The sequence below is a fragment of the Bubalus bubalis genome, chromosome 4 (assembly GCF_019923935.1).
Source record: "Bubalus bubalis isolate 160015118507 breed Murrah chromosome 4, NDDB_SH_1, whole genome shotgun sequence".
Lineage (NCBI taxonomy): Eukaryota > Metazoa > Chordata > Mammalia > Artiodactyla > Bovidae > Bubalus > Bubalus bubalis.
In genome coordinates, this window is record NC_059160.1 from 138,508,776 (window position 1) to 138,521,820 (window position 13,045).

A 13,045-nucleotide genomic window follows, 5' to 3' on the forward strand; every position below is an offset into this window, starting at 1 on the left:
TCTTTTCCATACAATTTTCACTGAAATGCACAAAAAACATTAAACCAAGGATTTCAAAGGATTTAGTAATGATCAAGAGCAGGTTTCTTTTCTTGATGTAATTAGTAATTCTCTTCAGAAGACTTATACTTAATGGAGGGTTTCGCAATCTTGGCACCCTTGACATTTGCATGAATAATTCTCTTTTGTGGGGGACTAACCTGTGCAGAGTAGGATGTTGAGAAGCATCTGTGGCTTCCACCTCTTAAGATGCTAATTCTCTACACCCCCAACACTTTTCAGTTAGCAAAGAAAGGCACCTTTATTTCATTCAGTTTGGCACCTTTCAGATGCTAGATGTCCCCTGGGGGACGAACTATTGACTTAAGGGACACGAAGGAAAAGAAGCTCATGTTTAGAGCACCTAGTATGTTAGGTGCTTTCCTTAGTAAATAAAATTACTTTATAAACAAATCGATGAGGTAGTTATCATTCCCATTCACATTCATACAGTTAAACAAGGAATCAAGTTGAGATCCAAATATAGATTTACCTAACTGCAAAGACTGTGATGAATAAAAAGCTTCAATAACTGGGATGGAGTATGTCTTTATATGGCAAATGCTGAAATTTCCCTGGCAAATGCTGAAATTTCCCAATCTCACATTCAAAGAGTCTTTATTGTGCTCAATTATTACCAAAATGTTATTGTCATTTCACAAACTGCTAATCACTCAATTCAACCTCAACTGGAAAATACATTAACTAAATACATTTAGGTGTATTTGCACATAAAAAAGTGTCATTATCAAATTAAAAGTAAACAAGCATAGGTAAGGTAAGATTAAGGACTTCTCCCATAGATAAAACATATCCCAAAGAGAAATTCTTAAAATGAAATGTGCATAGCTGCATGTTCTAAGTATTTAACTTTCTTACCATCCTTTTTCACCCAGGACAAAGCTGTTTTTTCAGATGTTACCAACTGACAGAACTTATCACCTATTATGTCCAAGATGTATTTTGACGTTTCTATGTCTAGTTCATCATCTTCATAATTTTCATGTGTCCATAAACTCATAGCTTCATCATCATACTGGTCAGGAGAAGAGAAACCATCTATTCTAACCACTCCATTTTTACTAAATGACAATCTGAAACATTAAAACATAAAAGCATTAACTAACAAGACACAAGTCCAGGCTTAAAAAGTTATACAGTAAATTTATATTTTTATATTATAAAAACATAAATTACATTTACAATTAAAAAACATGAAAATAGGGTGGTTCTTTACATACACAAACTTTACTAACAAATTTAACCAACTTCTGACTCCCACAGTGCTTACAAATGGCAATAGGTGGTATCAATTTCAGGTTGTTTCAAGAAATAAGATCTTCCCTATCACTTAAGTCAACTACTTAACTCTAATCAAATGAAAACTATCCAAGTGGTTCATGATGAGAAGAGTTAAAATGCTGGCCAAAAGCTGCCTTGAGCAATGCAGTTACTTTATACATAATCTAAAGCAGCAACCTCTACAGTTGAAAATGCTCTAAACTACCTTAAGACTGAGATTTTTTTAAAATGCTAAATTAAAAAGTACATTTTCTTCATTAATTAAAATGACACTTTATTACAGTGATTTGGAGGAACAAGACTGAAACAGTGTATTAGTAAATCCATTAGTACTTCCTTCTCTTAGCTTCTGCCGTCCAATTTATGCAACCCACTCAATTCAGGTTCCATTTAGGGTAAATGGGAGGCAAAACTGCCATTTTCCTATAGGCTGATGGTTATTTTTCAGTTATTTTTGTTCTCACTCAACTCTCTGAGACAGGGTATCAGTAATACATTACAAATCACTCTATTTTTCAAATGGACAATACCAGCAACATTCCTTTACCACTTTTTCCTATCCTTTTATTACCTTTCCCTCTTTTTTTTAAAAAAGTCTCTTTTCATTACAATTCATATTATTTCAGCTTGTGTTACATTTATCTTTCCTTAAAACTTTCCCAAAGGTTTTTTTTTTGGCAATGTATTTATTTTTGGCTGTCCTGGGTGTTCCATGCTGCGTGGACTTCTCTCTGGTTGTGGCAAGTGGGGGCTACTCTTTAGTTGTGGTGTGTGGGCTTCTTCTGTGGCAGCTTCTCTTGTGAAGCATGGGCTCTAGGACTCCTGGGCTCTACAGCACAGGTTCAACAGCTGTGGTGAACCAGCTTAGCTGCTCTGCAGCATGTGGGATCTTCCCAGATCGGGGATCAAACCCGTGCCTCTTGCATTGGCAGGGAGATTCTTTACCACTGAGCCACCAGGGGAGCCCTTCACAAAGATTTTATCATCTCTTCAAACCTACTCTCCTGATTTCTAGCCACCAGGGGAGCCCTTCACAAAGGTTTTCTTATCTCTTCAAACCTACTCTCCTGATTTCTTTCCCATCTTCTCTGCACTTCCATGTGGACTACCTTCTATAACAATTCTTTGAAGTTGTTTGTCCTTTGGGGACTGTTGTCTAGAAAAACCATGAAGAAATATTCTGTTCCTACCAACACATATTTTTGGGATCTCCACTGGGCCACAGTACCTTTATTTGCCAGAGCAAAGTGCTTTTTAACTTCTTAGGAAGATGATGATGATTTGGAAAAATAATTGCAGATAACATCAGAGGAGCACTTCATACAAGCTTGGGACTATGCTAAGGACTTTGTGTACTTTATCTCATTCCACTTTCATGAAATCTCGGAGGCAGGTACCACTATCATTCTTATTATGCAGATGAGACAGGCTTAGCTATAATCCTACTACAGTTAATAAAGTCATACAGGAATTCAGGGATGGAGCTGGAACTGAAATCCAGGAATGATTGATTCTGGAATCTGAGACATCAACTAGTCTCTACTGGTGGGATTACCCAGCTGTTCATTAAACTCTTACAAATTTATAAACTTTTGGTATTAAAGTATGATTTAGTAATACTAATATTACAGTAGAATGTAAGTTAGTAACTATTAAGTTGCTTTTATATTTACCACAACCTGTGAAATGTGGCATGCTACTAACAAATCTTTGTAGTCATTTTATTATGCTTGTAGTACATAGATTTATGGACTATCTGCTATTGTGGCTAATGCAAATACAAATGTGACATTATTTTGTTTTATACAAATAAACTGCTGTTTCCTATCATTTAGAAAAAAAATACTAACATTTTCTCCTTAAGGAAGAATAAATCTCTCAGAAGAGGAAGGCCCTATGAACACTAGCAGTGAGAATATGAGTTTAGTCTAACATTTAACTATTGTTAAATTGGCACACAACACTAAATTTAGTATCTTTTTACAATGCTTTTATAATGCTTCAGAAACACAGGCTCAAAGCCTCATTCCCATCTCCAAAAGACCCTCAGAATGACAGTATAACTTCCAATATCTATTAACATATTTTCCTCCCATCAGGAATTTTCAACTTACCGTCTAAAGTAGTAAAATCTACAAAACACTGGTGAGTGAGTTGGTTCTTCTCCCTTTTTACTCCGAATAAGTCTACATTCTCGGCACTTTTGCAAATTAGGCCCTATCTCACAGCAGGAGTCATCCTGTAAAAAGGATTCCCCAGTTTGCTTCAGCTTCTTGACTTTACGCCAATCTTTCAATACTGAACGAGGGATGCCAGCTGTAAAACGAGTAGGAAAGTATTAGCAAGACTGTACCTTTTCACAAAGGTAAACTGCTTAAGATAATATTCAAGTCAATTAAAAAGAGCACTTGGAATGAAGGCGAAAAAAAAAATTTCATGCCAATCATACAATTATGACCATGTATTAAGATTGTAAAAGATTACAGTCCTACGTACTCATTATAACTAAAAAATCCATAGCAGCATTTTTATTATTCTACTAATCGAATGAACTCTTAACTGTCAGTATGATTGAAATGCAGACCTAAGTGAAATTTCCAGCTGATTGAAATCTTCCTAGGTTCTTTGTATCTATTTAGTGGCAAATATGAGAATCGTTCATTTTCAATGGTAACCTAAAGCTAAAAATATAGTTCTACACATAAATTTGGTATATGTAGGAAGAGTCTCTTTCAAAATGCACATGAAGAACCTAAAAACCAAAAGTTAATACTTCTGGAAACTATAGGCTAGTTTCAATGTATTTAAATAGTTTTGAAATAATCTGATTCTGCAAGTTAAGTGTGAACCAAGACAAATGTTGATTTTATCATAATATTATTTGTGGGAAGAGGGCTAAGATTCTTCTCCTAATATCTCTCCCTTATTATAATGCCCTCCATTTGATATCAATATAGTGATAGAAGCAGTATCTTTTAGAAAAATAAAAGGGTTTGAAGGATGTGAAAGAAAAAAACCAATATTAAACTGGCTGTTTTTATTGACGGTATAAAGAAAAGAAGGCATCAGAGAACTCTAAAGAAAAACAAAACTCAAATGCACTACCATTTAATATTTACAGGGAAAAAATTATTTACTGTACTCTGCATCACTGCTCAATCACATTTTTTTTTTTTTCAATCACATTTATTAACTTGAACTTAACTGTTGTTATAACACTGGCTCAAGTAATCAGTCGTCTATAGAGCAGCAATCACAATAAACTGTGGAAAATTCTGAAAGAGATGGGAATACCAGACCACCTGACCTGCCTCTTGAGAAACCTATATGCAGGTCAGGAAGCAACAGTTAGAACTGGACATGAAACAACAGACTGGTTCCAAATAGGAAAAGGAATATGTCAAGGCTGTATATTGTCATCCTGCTTATTTAACTTATATGTAGAGTACATCATGAGAAATGCTGGGCTGGAAGAAGCACAAGCTGGAATCAAGATTGCTGGGAAAAATGTCAATAACCTCCGATATGCAGATGACACCACCCTTATGGCAGAAAGTGAAGAGGAACTAAAAAGCCTCTTGATGAAAGTGAAAGTGGAGAGTGAAAAAGTTAGCTTTTTAAGCTCAACATTCAGAAAACGAAGACCATGGCATCTGGTCCCATGACTTCATGGGAAACAGATGGGGAAACAGTGTCAGATTTTGTTTTTTGGGGCTCCAAGATCACTGCAGATGGTGATTGCAGCCATGAAATTAAAAGACGCTTACTCCTTGGAAGCAAAGTTATGAACAACCTAGATAGCATATTCAAAAGCAGAGACATTACTTTGCCAACAAAGGTCCATCTAGTCAAGGCTATGGTTTTTCCAGTGGTCATGTATGGATGTGAGAGTTGGACTGTGAAGAAAGCTGAGCACCAAAGAACTGATGCTTTTGAACTGTGGTGTTGGAGAAGACTCTTGAGAGTCCCTTGGACTGCAAGGAGATACGACCAGTCCATCCTAAAGGAGATCAGTCCTGGGTGTTCATTGGAAGGACTGATGATAAAGCTTAGTAGACCCTGATGCTGGGAGGGATTGGGGGCAGGAGGAGAAGGGGACGACAGAGAATGAGATGGCTGGATGACATCACCGATTCGATGGACCTGAGTCTGAGTAAACTCCGGGAGTTGGTGATATGGAGGCCTGGTGTGCTGTGATTCATGGGACACAACTGAGCGACTCAACTGAACTGATAGAGCAGCAAGAACTCATAACATCATATCTAAATTAAATGCAGCCTATTCAATTTTTAAAAATATGTTCACTTAAAAGCTTTACATTTTGGGACAAGCAAATATTTGTTGACTCCTATAAGCATACTCATACTACTCGTATTAATCCAGTTATATGCTAGACTTGAGATTTACAGTTTGTTATTTCTATCATGGTGAAAGAATAAATTGTATTTCCTACCATCGTGTTTACTACTCATGCCCATTTTGTGGATCAGAGGCAGTTCAAGTGTTCTCCTGAGATTATATACTTTCTGCAGAAGCATACAGCAGAACTGTTGTCCTGAGTGCTCACTATCACCTGCTGATAGCATGCACAGTACAATTACAGCAAGATCACATACATCTTAACACAGGAAGTCCAGGGTGGCCCATTTCAAACAGGCTCCAGTATCAAGCCCTTTTATGACTGCTCCTGGTTCTTTACAATTACATGCTCTGTCACTAACAAAAGGCAAGGAGCCAGTTGGCTTAATCCACTAGAGAAACACATATGTGGGCACACAAATACCACTTATAGAATAAAAAATGTTTCCAGAAGGCTTGTGTAAAAGGCTTATTTCTTCCATTGTGTATAAGACAGATTTCTCTGATGAACTATATAAAAAAATTTAGAGCTTCTAGAAGTCAGAATGAACAATAGAATAGTACACTGCTGATACTTTTTGTTACACTACTTCCAATCATTTATTTACTGCTGCTGCTAAGTCGCTTCAGTCGTGTCCGACTCTGTGCAACCCACAGATGGCAGCCCACCAGGCTCCTCTGTCCATGGGATTCTCCAGGCAAGAGTACTGGAGACGGTTGCCATTTCCTTCTCTGCACTTATTTACTACTTTATTATATCAGAATAAACTAAGTGAAATCTTTCTACTTAAACTGAAAAAGGACTATTAACCAATATACTTTTACATTCCAGACAATGGAACATCCATTCGAAGTATGGATAACCATACTACTGTGAACAATTTAAATACAGTATTATAAGAAAGAATGAGACATTTATTTAAAAGCAACTTTCAATTCTGTGACAGAAATGAACACTTAGACCATTTTTTAAAGTAAATGAATAAATTATAAAGATAATTTATAAGGTCATATGGAGTCTGTTTTTGATATTTTTTGCTTCTAGCCTAGGCCAAATTTGACTATGCTGAAATCCATTTATATATTTTACTCTAATGTTATTTGAATAGTAAATAAAATAAAACTCCATTTTCAATTCTATGTATATAATTTACTGGTGCCATCTAAAATCTAAAAGTTTGAGAATGAGACACTTGGTCAACAAAAAAATATCTAACTCCCATGGATATTTATTCTTCCTTTATACCAGATTCAAGCTTAGTTTTCTAATTTTCAGCAAATCCTTAAAGCAACTGCTCTAGCAACATAAAACTAAGGGGGAAGAAAATAAGAAAAATACACACTAACCTTTAATCTGTGATATATGCCATCACCCACAAAATATTTTTGAGGTACAGAAATGAACTCGGGTAACAGTTAAACCACTGTTTTTGTGTATCACAGGACTTAACTTAAATTTAAATTTGATGGGTAATTTCAGTACACAAAATAAAATTATCTAAAAAATTAGTCAAGGAAAAGCAGACAACTTTTAATTATCAGTAACAAAAGGCAGCAGATATGAAGATATTTCAAAACAGCAGATAAAGCAAATTCTATTATACCTGGCTTTAGAATGTACTAAAAAAACCACACTATGTTTATCTGTGTAATGATTATATATGTATAATAATCCATGCAATCATATTACACTGTGTACAGACCTCATTCTTTTTTCAGTTGACTATGATTGATGACAACCCCAATGAACATCAAAAGGACAAAGATTTAATCCACAAGGGAGATAACCCACTGAGGTTTAGAATTTATGAACTCCCAATTTAAAGAACTTTTCTACAAAGCCAAGAACAAAATCAAATCAACCCTGCCCATAATTAACAGATGGTGTTTAATAGTCACTTAATATTATTTTGGACTTGGGAATAAATGGGACTTAAAGTAGTATGTGTTATGCTAAATGTTATTTACTATGTAGGGGAGATTTAACTAAGCCTTACAACTTGGAGGGGGAAGTGTTGATTCCAGTCTGTCTTAAAACTTACTTTGGAAACATGTAGTCACTGTCTCCAAATGAAAACAGAATATATACTTCATTAAAAGTTAATTTTATAAATTTAAGTTTATAACAATATTGTAAGCATTAAAAGCTGGAAGATTTCCATCTCTGTTTTCTGTAAGTTTAACTACAGTATTTGAATGCTGCTGCTGTTGCTAAGTCGCTTCCGTCGTGTCTGTGCGACCCCAGAGACGGCAGCCCACCAGGCTCCCCCGTCCCTGGGATTCTCCAGGCAAGAACACTGGAGTGGGTTGCCATTTCCTTCTCCAATGCATGAAAGTGAAAAGTGAAAGTGAAGTTGCTCAGTCGTGTCCGACCCTCAGCGACCCCATGGACTGCAGCCCACCAGGTTCCTCCGTCCATGGGATTTTCCAGGCAAGAGTACTGGAGTGGGATGCCATTGCCTTACTCAACACCAAAAGAAATGTTTTGTGAAACAAAAGAGGAACCACACTTATTGACTACACTAACCCTCTTGAATTCATTAGGGAAGCAAGCAGAACACAGTAGAGAGAAAAGCTACAGGGTGTACGTTGCAATTCTCAAATGAATGGCACGTGTCCTGTATCCTCTTTTGTCAACCTCCCTCTCTCTCTTTTTATACCGGCATTTCAGTCTGTCAGCCTCTCTGTCTCTAGCTGAGCTTAGTTTCCTTCGTTCTTTCACTTCTGACTGTCCTTTTCTATGGTTCCATCCTCCTGCTTTTCTCTCCTTCACTTTGCCTCTGGTTCCCACACAGGCATATGGGAAAGACCTCATTCAGAGAAAAGGCCCAAAGAAGAGCCTTTGAGCATCCAAATGTTTATGAAAGTACTTCTGGAATGTCCACACTGTCACAGATATTTCATATATTGCATGTGGATGAATACACAGCTAGTGGAACTATGGACCTCTTTCTGCATTCTGCAACATACCTAAAAAAATAAGCAAACTGAGAAAATCTACTTCTAGAGTTAAAAACATATAGACATTTTATAGTGACAAGTATCATTTATTCTTCCTTGGAGCCACAAACAAGTTTTGAAACTTTTACTAATTATGGAAATTCTTCTTGAATACAGAAATGTACACACAAAATCACAAAACCCCTGCTTTTCTTTAACTTCTACCCACTGTTACGGACTACTTGAGTGAGTAACAGTATTAGTTAAATAGAAGTTAATTTTCATTAGGTTTTCAATTTTGTCTCCAGATGACAGAAGGGTGAGATATGGGCCATATCCACACTATTCTGTAGTTCTCTTCTAAAAGTGAGACTTAAAGGAAGTTTCTGTGAAAAGGAATTCTTTTTTCAACTATTATCTTGTTATAGGCAAATATCTAATACAGTCATATCTTGGAGATACTGTGGGTTCAGTTTCAGGCCACCACCAAAAAGTAAAGTACACAAATTTTCCCCTTTCCCAGTGCATATAAAAGTTACATTTACACTATAAGAAAGTCTAGAGTGTGCAACAGCATTATGTCTAAAAAACAATACACATACCTTAATTTTAAAATAGTTTACTGCTTAAAAAAATAGGGTAACCATCATCTCAGCCTTCAGTGAGTTATAATCTTTTTACAATAGTAACTTCAAAGACCACTTCTTCAGATCACCAAAACAAGTATAATAACAATGGAAAAGTGTGAATTACCAAAATATGACAGACATGACGTGAGCAAATGTTGGAAAAATGGTGCCAACACTCTTCTTACACAGAGTTACCACAAACCTTCAATTTGTTAAAAAAAAAAAAAAAAAAGAGTATCTGCAAAGTACAGTAAAACAGGGTATGCGTGTATTAGAAATCCAGTTTTAGTGTATAGAAATGGTCAAACTTCTGAACAACTACTGAAGTACACAATGGGTTTTTGCCAACATGAGTGCTATGTAAAAACATATTTCCACAAGCCTCTTGAAAAAGAAATAGACCTTCTCATTTCCTCTTACAGGGTACTCGTGAAATGCAGAAATGCAGTCAGTGAGCACATTACTCTAGGGCAAAGGAATGAAACCAAAGATGCCTTTAAGCACTCTTAATTCTTAGACAAAACTGCAAGAACATACAGCCTATTTTACTTGAGATAAAAAGTAATTTACTTACCACTATTATTGTTGCTCTGCAACTTCAATTTACTTTTTTCTTTGGCACTCCTGCTGAGAATCCCATTGGGTTTTAAATCTTCTTCCATTTCACCTTTTCTCTTTTGAAGATCATTTTGCTTCTTTTTGTAAGTTGGCTTAGGTTGCCTTTTAGTCCTTTGCTCTGATTTGCTTTCACTTTCGTCCGAATCTCCACTTTCGGAGCCAGATTCATAAGTTCGTTTGGCTTTTCTTCTATTTATTTTATCATCTTTTACATATTTATCAACTATGATCTTACTATCCACACTATTTTGTAGATCATTAGATGTAGAGGCTATTAAATTGACAGAACATGGCTTAATAATTTCTGATACAGAACTCCCTGAATTTTCCATTTTATTAGTATTTTTATCTTCTTCTGAATGTCTCGTAAGCCAGGCTTTTTTCAGTTTAGTATGGTAGTTTGGTTGACTTGTCTGGGATGCTTGCCCATTTCCTACAGAGTCTGCTTTGTTTATTGTACTACAGACTACAGCGCTATCTAAGAGATGGGAGGCTGAAGACGTCTGATTTTTCGCAGCATTAGGCTCAGTCTCACTGACATTACTACTTTTATATTGAGCTGCGGCCAATGCTGCCTTGTGCTTCTTTAAATGAATAAAATCAGTTGTGCCTGAAAACCCAGAGCTGGGCTGAACAGCACTTCCTGTCTTACTACTGGCTGGTGTAACTGGAGCTGCGATGCTGACCGTGCATTCTTGTGTTTGAGTCACTGAATGACTGACGCTTTTTGAAGAGGTACATTCTAAGGATTTAGAGGCCAAAATGGTATTTGATAATGAGTAAATTATTTCTGAACCACCCCAGCTGGAAACACCGGGGGCAGTGGCAGCAGATGTGAATGTATCCGTTTTGGTATTACACACTGTACTTACAGCAGACGTGACTGAACTGGGAACACTGCCCTGTGAGACAGCCTGAAAGTTTTTTTCGGATTTTATGTGAGCACTGTCTGAATTCACACTTGGCAGAATGACTCTTCCACTCTCTCCAGCTTCTGCTGGTTTGAGGCAATCTGTTTGATTTGCCCCAAGTGAAGATCTTTCACTAACTCGCTCTTTGGAAGCTAACTGTACTGCTGGCACGCTGTCAAGTTTCGTACTCGAAGGTGGACGCACGATGACAGACGCCGTGGCAGCCTGGGACTTTCCGCTGCTTTTCTCTACACGCCATTCAGCTTTCTCTTTGCTGAGGTTATTATTAGATTTCCACATTTCTGTCAAACTCTGTTCAGAAGAACTCTTAAAACTTGCCTGAGTATCTTTTGGCTCAGGAATCAGTGTGGGAGGCTTTTGTGATTCTTGAACTTTCCCACCAGCATTTACAGGCATCACTGGAGTTAACGTTGGAGGGGAAAGGCTACTATAGCTGCTTTCCTTTCTTTCCAGGCTATGATGGATCGGCGGGTGAAATACTGGTGCTCTATGTAAAGCAGGCATACTCCGGAGTGTATTTGTAGAAGAAACTGTCAAATGAGTAGGACTCCTACAGTCATTTCTGAAAGTTGTTACTGAGTGAGAAGCAATTTGATGGGAAAGATGTTCTGGTACCTTGCCTACTAAACCTTCACTTTCTGGCTGATGTTTTATCAAAGGTGGAGGCTTTGAAAGAGATGATATAAATGAAGTCAGAGTTTGAGGATTAGCTGCTGTTGCAAGGGTATTACTCTGTTTTTCAGTGTAAATATTTGAAATCTCTTTGGATGGGTATGACCTTGGTGGTTCATTGACTACACTATTAGACAATGTAGTGAAATAGTTACTTTGAGGCAAACTGTGAGGCACTGAGTGCTTCATTTTATAAAGATCTGATTCTATATCCTTGTCTTGTTTGATGACATGGCTCTTAGGGCTAGAAGATGACGATGCTACCCTGGAGTAATTATCTCTGTCACACTCAAGACCTTTGATTTTAGTCGTAAAGGGAGCAACATCAATACTTTCTTGAAGAATTCGACGGTGTTCCTCCTTATATTTGTTTAATCTCTCTCCAGTTTCCTGGGGTGGTCTCTGTAATTGATTCAATACAGGATCCACAAAATGCCTATGCAAGTGACCATCTTTTCCAGTCTGTGACCTATTTAGATCCAGGTCATTTTTGGCTGATGTGGATGCAACAGAACGCAATGGTTCAATGAAAGCTTTCCTCTCCAATTCTCTGTAAAGAAAATACATGAAGGTTTCTGTAAACACTTTTTCTTGTATGATACAAGTATAGCTTCTATGCATTACTATTGTATCATAAGAGTGAAACATGACTTTGCAAGTGCTGTAATATTAAGAAAATTAGAAGGGATATAAAACCAGAATAATAATAATTATTAAGTCTAGTTTTAAGACATTTGTTAAAAATACCTATTTATAAACAATTAAGAAAAACTATAAAAGATATGTTTTAAGCACTGGTGAACTTACTCTTTATGGTGATCTACTAAACATTTTGTCAGTGGTGGACTGGAATGTGCTGCGATTTTAAGAGGCCGATGAGGTTCTGCACTGGAAGGTCTGACAGGAATGTGACTAAGTAATCCAATACCATCTGCTGAGGTCACAGGGGTAGGCTGATGTAACCAAGGACTGGGAGAATTCTATTAAAAAAAAAAAAATCCTTCAGTTACTAGAAAAAGCTAAACACAATATCACAGTAGGCCTTTATAGTATATTTATGAAGTATGTGACTTTCAGTAAATATATTTTATGAGAAATATTGAGACAACTACCATAGTTATATGGATTTTTTCATATGATGAAGAAAGTTAATCAGCATTAAAACAGTTTTGTCCAGGGGATTCCCTGGTGGTCCAGTGGTTATCTGTGCTTCCATTGCAGGGGGGATGGGTTTGATCCTTGGTTGGGAAACTAATATCTATCTCATATGCCAGGAGGTGCCGGCAAAAAAAATTATTTCCAGAAATTTGTTGTTCTTTACTGACTGCGGATCTTGAAGCCACTGCCTTTACCTTACAAATGACGTACAGAGAACCTAGCATTTATGATTTCCTACTGTTATAACACCAAAGACCATATTGCGACTAGTAGAAAAAGAAAACATGTTGCTAAAATACATTTCACCAGATTTCATCAGGTTTATTTGCCAATTTTTGTTGTCAATAGTAGTTTTTCCAATGTCATAATTCATTTAGATTGGGCACAAAAAATTAT

General features: G+C 36.7%; 1 protein-coding gene across 11 annotated transcripts in view; it reads right to left on the reverse strand.

Moving 5' to 3' along the window:
* Positions 1-13,045, reverse strand: part of JMJD1C (jumonji domain containing 1C) — a 317,595-nt gene that overhangs the window by 28,448 nt on the left and 276,102 nt on the right. For all 11 annotated transcript variants that reach the window (XM_025285105.3, XM_006054761.4, XM_006054759.4 and 8 more), the window contains 4 exons: positions 12,299-12,471; positions 9,844-12,041; positions 3,456-3,657; positions 919-1,133 (listed from right to left, as the gene is read on the reverse strand). In XM_025285105.3, the coding sequence (XP_025140890.3) occupies positions 919-1,133; positions 3,456-3,657; positions 9,844-12,041; positions 12,299-12,471 (2,788 nt within the window). The remainder of the gene's footprint in view (positions 1-918; positions 1,134-3,455; positions 3,658-9,843; positions 12,042-12,298; positions 12,472-13,045) is intronic.